Below are 9,480 nucleotides of genomic sequence, written 5' to 3' on the forward strand. Positions count from 1 at the left end.
TAAATCACCTGCTCCATTCAGCGGCAGGACCCACATTTTCCCTGTTCCTTCTTTTATGGTTAATGTACTGGTAGAAGCTGCTCTTGTTGTCCTTGATGTCTTGCCAAACTCCGCTTTAGCTGAACTTCGCTTTTCTGTCATTGTTCTTGTCCAGACAATGTTTCTGTTTTCCTCTTTTGTAGCTGTCCCTGCTTTCTGTCTCCTGCATGTGTCCTCCTTGCACTGGAGTTCAGTCATGAACTCTGTGCTTAGCTGGGTCAGTGTTCTGATGTGTTTATTTTGTTTTCCTCAGTATCTGGACAGGGCATTCTTGTGCTTGGAAGAGGTTGTCCTTAAAGACCTGTCAGCTCTCCTGAGCCCCTTTCGTCTTCAGAGCTCCCTCCCACAGGGTCCCACCCACCAGCCTCCTGAATAAGCTGAAATCTGCTCTCGTGGTGTCCAGGGTCTGTACTCACCTGCCCTCTTTCCTTGCTCTCCTAAGAATCCTGAACTCCACTATTTCATGATCACTTTAGCCAAGGCTGCCATTAATTGCCACATCCCTGACCAGCTCTTCCTAGCTGTCAGTAGCAGATGCAAAGTGACCCCTGGGTGGCTCATCTGGCATTTGAACAAATGTCAGGGGGATAATATCTCGTAAGTCTGATCTGGAAACTTCCTCCAGTTGCTTGAAGATGACATGGTCCTGACATGGACTACTCATCCTGTTTTCGTGATTTGTAGCAAGCTCCCACCATGATGTGATCTTTACCGCCCCTCCTCTGATTGTGACCCATAAGATTGTTGCCCTGTCCACAGAAAAGCATCCTTAGTTTGAGCTGCCCTTTCACATAAATGGCAATCTTCTGTCTTCTTCTTCCCCAAAGAGCTGTCCATTGGAGCACTCCAGTCATACTACCTGTCCCACCACATCTCCGTGCCTGCAGTGATGTTGCAGCTCTGCATCTGCACAGGGAGCTCTAGCTCTCCCTGTTTGTTTCCAAAGCTGAATGCATTTCTGCACAGGCATTTGAGGTTGGCCTCCTTTCAACCTGTTTCATCCTTCTTGATGAGCACTCTTAAACCCATCACACTTCCTTGCGTTCTTACCACTCTTGGTTTCTGTCTCCTCGCTTACCTACAAGCTGTTACCACCATCCCCCAACGTGCCCTTTAAAGCCCTTCCTGCAAGCTGGCAAGCCTTTGGCAAAGATGTTCCTAAGCCACTTCGTCATATGGATCCTCTCTCTTGTTAGCAGCCCTCATCCCTCAAAGAGGGACTCATGATCATGTAAGACAAAAAGACCCTGTGACACCAGCCACGGGTGGCAACTTCATGTTGTATCTACCCCCACCCAAGCCCTTCACCAGTAGAATTGAGGGGACTGCCATTCTGGCTCCTGTGTCCTTCAGCCTTGCTCCCAGAGCTCAGTAGTCACTGTGGACTTGCTCCAGGTGCCCCTTGGCAGTGTCATTGGTGGCTATATGGCTGAACAAGCAGTGATAGACTGAGGGCCGAGGATGATCCTCAGCAGTCTGTCCACAGTAGCAGCCCAGATCCTGTCCCCCAGCAGCGTTTTTTAGGTGTCCATCTCAGCCCCTGCTGCACAAGCTTCCATAGTCTCCGCTAAGTCCTCTCCAGGAGCTGCGCTGCTGCATACCAGGTAGCCAGGTGTTCCCCACAGTGGCTGAGCCAGGCGCCTGTTACAGTCAGTTTGCTGCTTTTCTCAAAACTCTCAACGGTTCTTTCGCTGGCCTTTTAGTCATGTTTAACGTGTTTTTGTCTCCTGTTTCTGTCCAAGTAAGCGTAAGAGGGAAACTTAGAAAGGAATCTAAGCTCTCTGTCCCAGGGAAGGGAATCTAGAGTAGGGAAAACCCGTGGGAGGAGATGGTTGGTACAGCACACCAAATGTGGGGCAGGCGTGAAGAAAGAGAAGTGCCATTTGCAGGACAAAGCCTATGCTAAGTAAGAGGCAGAAGGCACTTTGAAGGGTGTGCCTTAAAGTTTTCTTTTTACTCTGCACTGCAAAGCACTATACCTAGCTCTAAAGGCTTCTTTTAGCCTTACTGAAAAACCTGGTCTGATCGAAGGGCTTTATCTGGTTTAGCGGTAGGTGAAAGGCTGCAGGTCTGTAGTCACTTCTGGTACCCTCATCAGTGAAACTGGATAACGGGTGGAGAGGTACTGGTAGTTTTCTCTCACAGCCTTGATTCTGGATTTTGTCCTGATGAGAGAAGTTGTATATATTGTATCTTTTTTTTTTTTTTAAAGTTAATAAGATTCTTGTTTATTTAACAGGCTGAATATTCAGAGCTAGTTGAAACATTGCTATCAACTCAACAAGATCCAGTAATTTACCAGCGGTTAGCAGATGCCTTCAACAAGCTTACTGCAAGCAGCACCCCTCCTACACTGGACCGTAAGCAGAAGATGGCCTTCTTAAAGAGTTTAGAAGAATTTATGGCAAATGTTGGTGGACTTCTCTGTGTAAAATAAACAACAAAACTCTATGCCTAATTTAGACCCTTTCTGCAAAATGCACTGAGAAATGCTGAATGCTGACTAAATCTTGTACCTGTCTCTGGGTTCTTTGCAGCCATCTCAGATTCTAGAGAGCCTGAAAGTATGAACATGACACAGTGGAATAGGAGAGGTCAACTTTGAATCAGCTTCTGCTATTACGTGTTAGCTGCAATCTGTCATACTTGTGTGTGGGAGAGAATGAACAGAAAATTTGAATTTAATTTTTTTCCATATATGTGCAAACAGATATGGGCACAATGAAAAATAAATTCAGTGCCTTCCCCCCCCACTGGTTTAAAATATGAATGGCCAGATAAACATACAGATTTCTTTTCTACCCAAAATCATGTTAAGAGTGCGATGCAGATACATACAAAGCTCTAAACAGTTTAGCTGATTTTAAGCTTTATTTTTCCTCTCTTATTAAAGTTTGAGTTTGTGTTCCAATGGGGAAGAAAAACCAAATGGTATTTTTTAACTCATGTTTAGGTCTGGTTTTCTACATCAATCTGACATTGCATGTTTAATGCAATGCAGGTTTTTATATTATGTTCTGCTGCCTAAAGTTCAGAAGAAAAAAGGTGTATATTTTTGTTCCCCTAAAATGAACTTTAGGAACTGTAGCCATTTCATTGCCTTAATTTAAAAGAAAAAAAAAAAAAGCTCATATACTTTAGATAAGAAATTTAAGGCAAGATTTGCCTCTTCAGAGTTGGTTTAGGATGTTGGCATTAAGCTGCTGTGTACCTGTTGCAGCCCTTCATGTTGATGTGTCATCTTGGAATGAGTGTCTAATGCAAGGTTCATGTGTAGTTTTACTTTCAGTATCTGTTCTGATTCGTACCGGGGTTGCACGCAAACGCAATGTATTTCTACACTGAACTGTTTGCTTAAGCAATAACTCAAAAGGTGTAAATTACTGGCAAACTTTTAAAAGTTGGGGCATTAGCTAAAACAATTATGCTAGAACAGGGGCGTCAAACCCTTTTATGCAAGGGCCGTCTTTGTTTGACCTGAGAAAGGTAATTGGGATGTGTAGTGCTGTGGGGGATTTTTGGTTTTGCTGAATCTAGCTCCACTTCTGCAGAGCCCTCCCAGCTGCCCTGCTCTTGCTCGTTTTTTTTTGTATCAGCACTTTAGCTATTACGACAGCAGAATATAGTGCCCTGAGGATAGCGGACCAACAAGGGAGAGCAGCACATGAGTACAAAAGCAAGGCCTGCTTTGTCTCCAGTCATGAGCCAGAGAAAACTGAAGCAAACACAAATGCTGCATGTCTAGTATATTTTGTGGAAATAGATGGAGGCAGAAGTGGGCCCTTTTGTTTAAGACCTCTGCTAGATTATGGTGTTGAATATTTCCCATGTCTTTTTAAAATTTATATAAAATGTACAGTATACACCTTTACATGGCTATGTATAGCATCATGTTTGCAACTCTGTGCCATTCTTCAGCTATTCATCTCAAAATTAGTCACAATAGCCAGAATTTTTAAAAGATATAAATGACTAATTCTGTGCTATAAGTGGTCTAAGGCTTTTTTATTTTTTAGTTAAATCCATACCTGTCTCAAGCACGGATCCACAAGGCCAAAAATGCCATCTTTTCATTATACTTTTCTCTTTTAATTTATGTGAAAACTTGGCTAGGGCAGATTTACACGTGGAAAAAGTGACCATAAAACTTGTTAGATAATGTACCTTCCCAGCTAGTATTTTATTTCTAAGATAACTTGCATAGTATTTTAGATCGGGGGTATTGCTCTCAATTTTTTTCTTGAAACTTTAATGCTTTTCTTTAAAAGATTTCCTGACTGTGCACTTACACAAAAGATAATGATCCTGGCAGATCCTTCTGTTTTTATACTGTTCTGATGGCTGATTTTTTAAACTTGTCTGGGTTTCGCTATGTTTTTGAAACTGCTTCTGGAGTTTCTCGGAGTGTGTACATTGGATAGGGCAGCAGCTCTGAAACCTCATTTTTTCAGATGAAAGTCACTAAAGCCTGGGAACGTAAGCGGCAGTAGGAGCTGCTAGTTTGTCATGGTGTGCTCAATGCCAAATATCTAGGCCAAAGTCTTCAAAGAGATCATAGCAAATACCTTCAAGTTTTTTGGATCTGACCGAATAACTGATATTCTCAGTCATCATTTCTTCTATAACTAGCTCTGTCACTATCATTTTTGTAATCCTAAAGCTGGCTCACTATTTAAAAATATTTATTAACTTTAAAATTTTGAAATCCTCTTGCATATTGCGATTGATGAATGGGAGCACAAATTGAGTTAGTATTCAGGACAAAGTAACGTGCATACCCATTACTTTTCTAATCAGGCCCATTGTGTTATAACAAGCAGAGACGCACAGCATTTTGTGATTATCAAGACTTGCTAAAGTATGAACACTTACTTTCAAAGACTAGTTTTGAAGGTTGCTTAAAACTTTCCTTTGCCCTTCATTTAAAATTAATATTATATGTTAAAGGGAAGCTGTCCTAGTAAGGTGGTTTTTGTAATTTTCCTGCTTGATGTTATGCTAGACAACATTCTTCCTTTCTTGTTTCTTAATTTTTCTTCCGTTCTCATATATTCAACAGGGATCTTTCCATGCCATTTTATGTTTCTTTTAGAGCAAATGCTAAGATGTCTCTGCTTAGTGACATCCATGAAATTGTTGCAAAAGGTTCTGGGAATACATTTTATTAATTCGTACTCCTGCTGACTAGGTGGCTGCTTCTACTTAAACTATTTGGCTTCTATATCCCTTCCAAAAAAAACAAAAAAAAAAAAAATCCTTCAGTGATCTTCTACACGTCCAGTTGCTGTAAATCTAGATGCAAAAGCTCATTCAAGTCCATAGGAAAGACTCATAGACCATTTTTAGTGAACACTGAGAGTTGGCTCCATGTAAGTGTTCTGAAATTTTTATAGCATCACTGCATTGATTTTCCATTCACTGTGCAAAGTGAATAATGGTTCTAAAAATGCACCTGTTTTTTGAAGGGGAAAAAAAAAAGGCAATTCAAACGGAATTATAAATGCTGCATGATACAATTGTAACAAATATATTTGTTTAGACTTTTTTTGCTAATACAGATTATTGCTCCAGTGTTTTCATTCTGAGACTAGAAATCAAGTAGCTTCTTTCCCATTTTGCCAGCTCCTTCCCCATTGTAATAGCTAGTTCTAATGCTGGCATAATAATTTTCTGTTGTTAAACCTATAATTTTTGATGCTGGCAAGCATGACCATCTAGTTGGGTCGTGAAATTCAAGACCTTCTTGAAAGCACAGGTACACATGGACGGGAGAAGTGGACTACTAGTACATGAAGCTTCCACTTTCATGAGCATTTATGCCTTAATTATCTTCACTGAATTACTGCCAGAATCTGCTACTTATTGCCCAGAGATTTGTGTTTCACTCTTTAGTGATCAAGGGCTCACCATTTTCCTCAGGAACGAGAAACTTGTTTTCTCAGCATGTCCAAATCCTACTAGTTGAAAGAGAGGGGTTTGAATCAGAGTCATCTCATTGATAGTGCATAGCACTCACTAAAGCCCCAGTGTTTACCTGGGTAAATCCCTTTATATCTAAGCCATGTAGTTCTAGAAAATAAGCTTGTTCAGAGCAGTCAGTTGTCCATTTAAAATCTAATTCTTTAAATGGTAAAGCAAATTCTAATTTGTGAGCTGTAAAACTATTCAAAAATACAAATTGCAGCATTTCTCTTGTAAAACACTTCAAGTAATTTCAGTTTTGGTTAAAGAATTACAAAAGAAGGGGTGTTTTTTATGGAAGTAGCTTGATGAATATAAGCGCAGGAGTAGGAGCCAGGCTCCTCTAATTTTGTATCAGTTTTCCCACTGGATCCTCTGTGGCTATTGGCAAGTTGCTAGAACTGTGTTGTCGTTAAAATAGCGATAATGCCTACCTACCTCACAGGGATGTTGTGAGGATTAGCTTATGCCTATAAAATGCATTGAGGATCTGAGATGCTATGTAAATATTAAATATTTTAATTTTAGTTTTGTGAGGTGTAAGATTTACTGTAATGAAAACAGAAGATTTTCATAATTATAAAGCCCAGTAGAGGCAGCAGTGGTGCAGTATTCCCCAAGACTGGTCTACTGCAGTACAGTAATCCTTGCTGTAAATTGTAGTTATTTCAATTACAGCCAACTGAAGTGGTGGCTTCTTCTTAAATAAGATAAGATTCCCCACCAGTGTGCCTCGGTTCTGGTCTAAATAGTGAAAGGACAGTTGCTAGTTATTCAGGCTTTGGTGCCTCTGTGACAAGTGCCACTTGTGGTGGTAGGGTTTTTTGTTTGGTTTGGGTTTGTTTTTTGTTTTTTTTACACTTTTCTGCAAGGAACAAACACTGCTTATTTCTCCCCTATCTGTTCCAGTCACTCAGTATAACCAAAGCCTAATGATATCACTTAAAATTTAAAGAGCCAGCGCCACCCCCGTAAATTAGCTTTTAATATGAGTAGATTGTGCCCTCTTTGCAGTAAATGAGATTAATGCTTTCTAGCACTAATCATGAAGCAAATCACGAAGTGTGATTTGCTGTAGAGCCTTAAGCTCTCGGCTGTCTTACAAAACCCTTTTTTCAATGAGAGATTTCTTGGGGCCCTAGCAACTGAGAAATAAGGTATCCCTGGCTTTCCCTTCTCCTCAGTGAATTAAAGTAGATTCTGCTTTTCCATTTCTTCCCTTTTCCCTATCCTGCTTTTTCTGTCCTTTTAAGCCATTCTTATAAAAGATTTGGAAAACCTTTCCAACCTCAAGGGAAAGATACTACCCATGTGATTTTCCAATCTATTACAGCTTGATACTTGAAATTGATAAAATCCTTTCTAATACCATTCCCCAGCATATTTCAATCTCCCATTGAACCATTCTAGAGTTTATTTGTTCCCTTTGTGCAAAATAAGGAACCTCCATGCAGTGAACATGCAGTTTTAAGGCAATAAATGCTAGTACTGCTGTTGGTCAAGCGTGTAAATATTTTAAATGTATAATTCAGTACTATGTTGAGTTTATATATTAAAACCACAGGGATTGAAGTGCAAGTTGATTTCAAGTATTGTTTTACCTGTACAGTTGAAGATATGAAGTTGCATAGAAATATTTCACAATTTGTTGCAATAAGACTTGGGAAATGGCTGTGTAATCAAGCCTTATCACAACTGAATTTTCAATTTTGAAATGAACACTTTCTGTATTTTTAAGATCCATAAGGAGGAGGAGGATAAAATTGTTTTCCACTAAAGACTTTTATTATTTTGTTTTGGCCGTGTGTGATTTGTGTGTATTCTTGTTTAATATTTTTCTAAAATCTCACCTGTGTTGAATCCCTGGGATAGCATTTGCTATACCTCCTTACGGTAGAAAAAAAGATAGGAGTGTTATGAAACCTCAGGCTACACGTTGTGCTCTTTGGCTACTGGGAATGCGCAGTAATTCAGTTAAAGTTGATGGGGTAACGTTAATTTACATCAGCACTTAAGGCGTGAGTTTGTCCATCAACAGAAAAAAAAGTGATTAGGTGTGTGACCTGAGTATCTCACGGTGGACTACGATTACCAGAAGTGGCTATGAATATATAATGAAATTAATCTTTTCCCCCATCCTCCAAAAAAAAGTTTAATGGTGACTTCTCAGGTCACTGTTATTGGTGGTGTTTGTCTACCCAGAAGGAATTCTGATTTCTGGGTCTTGAATTTTTTTTTTTTGTGTAGATTTAATCAAAACAGTTTCTGATGATATCTGGCACAGAAATGTTCTCCAGGCTTGTAATCTGTTTCCATGTGAGCAACATCCAACAGTATGTTACTTCATGTATATCAGAAAAATTCAGTTAAAGGCAGCAGTTCCTAATGTGCTATAATACAATTACATTTGGATAAACTACAGTTATCTTCTGTTGCTCCCCTCTTACTTTCATGCATTCACATCTTTAAAAAAAGGAAAAAAAAAACAAAAAACAAAAACACCTTCAGAAATCCTGAAAGTAAAACTACGCGGCAACTATGGTGGTGACAGCTTGCTATACATCTTGGCTGTATGTATCACTAGAAGTTCACTGGTTTCAGAAGTAAAATTATTGCAATTATATATTTATGTTGGCTTGGTTTAGTTCAGTGAGTGTTTTGGTGAAGGACAGAAACGTTTAAGGTAATTTTGAGCAAATCCCTGAAAGCAGCCAGTAAGATTAACAGCAGCGTATCCAAGAGCCTTTCATGTAGAAAGTGGAACTATTCTGCATTACCTTAAATACAAGGTCTGGAATAAACTTGAATGATTTGGCTACAAAGCCTTTATTCACACTTGTTTGTGGAAATGTACGCAAAACCCAGCAATCTTGCCTTTATGAAACTTACATTTGCTTCAGTCGTGAGTGGTGGAGTTGGTGGGTTTTTTTTCCTTCACTGATTTGCCATGTATTACAAGCAGAAAGGTAGGAAAGTTCAATCTTCCAAGTGGAATTTACCTGGCAGGTCAACCAAGGTCGTACATGAACTGGAAAAGGGAAGGAGGAGGAGAAGAAAGTAAAAATTTTGCAACCTTATGTGGAGAAAAAAAAAAAAATCAAGCTAATGTGTAAGAGGAAAAAGAAATCCATAATACAAGTGTTATCCCATAACTTGGTAACCCATGTCACCCTGACAAGAATGAGTAAAAGCCTGCCATTTCATCAGCACATTTTTGGGGGAAAAGAGAAAGTGCTATTTTGGAATTGTATGAAATGCGATACTATTGGTGTGAGTTTTGTTAATTAAATAATAAAATCTTTATTTTGGGAAACATTCCAGGCAAATCTACATGTCCGAAAAGAACGCTGCAGTTACCCACTGTGACTGATATGTAACTCGTTGCTAGTTTTTCTCCCGTCTATATTTGAACCTCATGGAACAACTGTTTTCACCTTAACATCTATCAGATGTTATCAGATTTGATTTTTCTGACGCTTT

General features: G+C 39.4%; 1 protein-coding gene across 2 annotated transcripts in view; it reads left to right on the plus strand.

Moving 5' to 3' along the window:
- XPO4 (exportin 4) overlaps nt 1-2,497 on the plus strand; it is a 79,197-nt gene extending 76,700 nt beyond the window's left edge. For both annotated transcript variants that reach the window (XM_087758419.1, XM_087758420.1), the window contains exon 23: nt 2,279-2,497. In XM_087758419.1, coding sequence (XP_087614545.1) covers nt 2,279-2,476 — 198 coding nt within the window. In that variant the 3' untranslated portion in view covers nt 2,477-2,497. The remainder of the gene's footprint in view (nt 1-2,278) is intronic.
- Nucleotides 2,498-9,480: the final 6,983 nt, after the last annotated feature.

The sequence above is a fragment of the Nipponia nippon genome, unplaced genomic scaffold (genome assembly GCF_047370975.1).
Source record: "Nipponia nippon isolate SJK-2023a ecotype South Korea unplaced genomic scaffold, ASM4737097v1 scaffold_2, whole genome shotgun sequence".
Taxonomy (NCBI): domain Eukaryota; kingdom Metazoa; phylum Chordata; class Aves; order Pelecaniformes; family Threskiornithidae; genus Nipponia; species Nipponia nippon.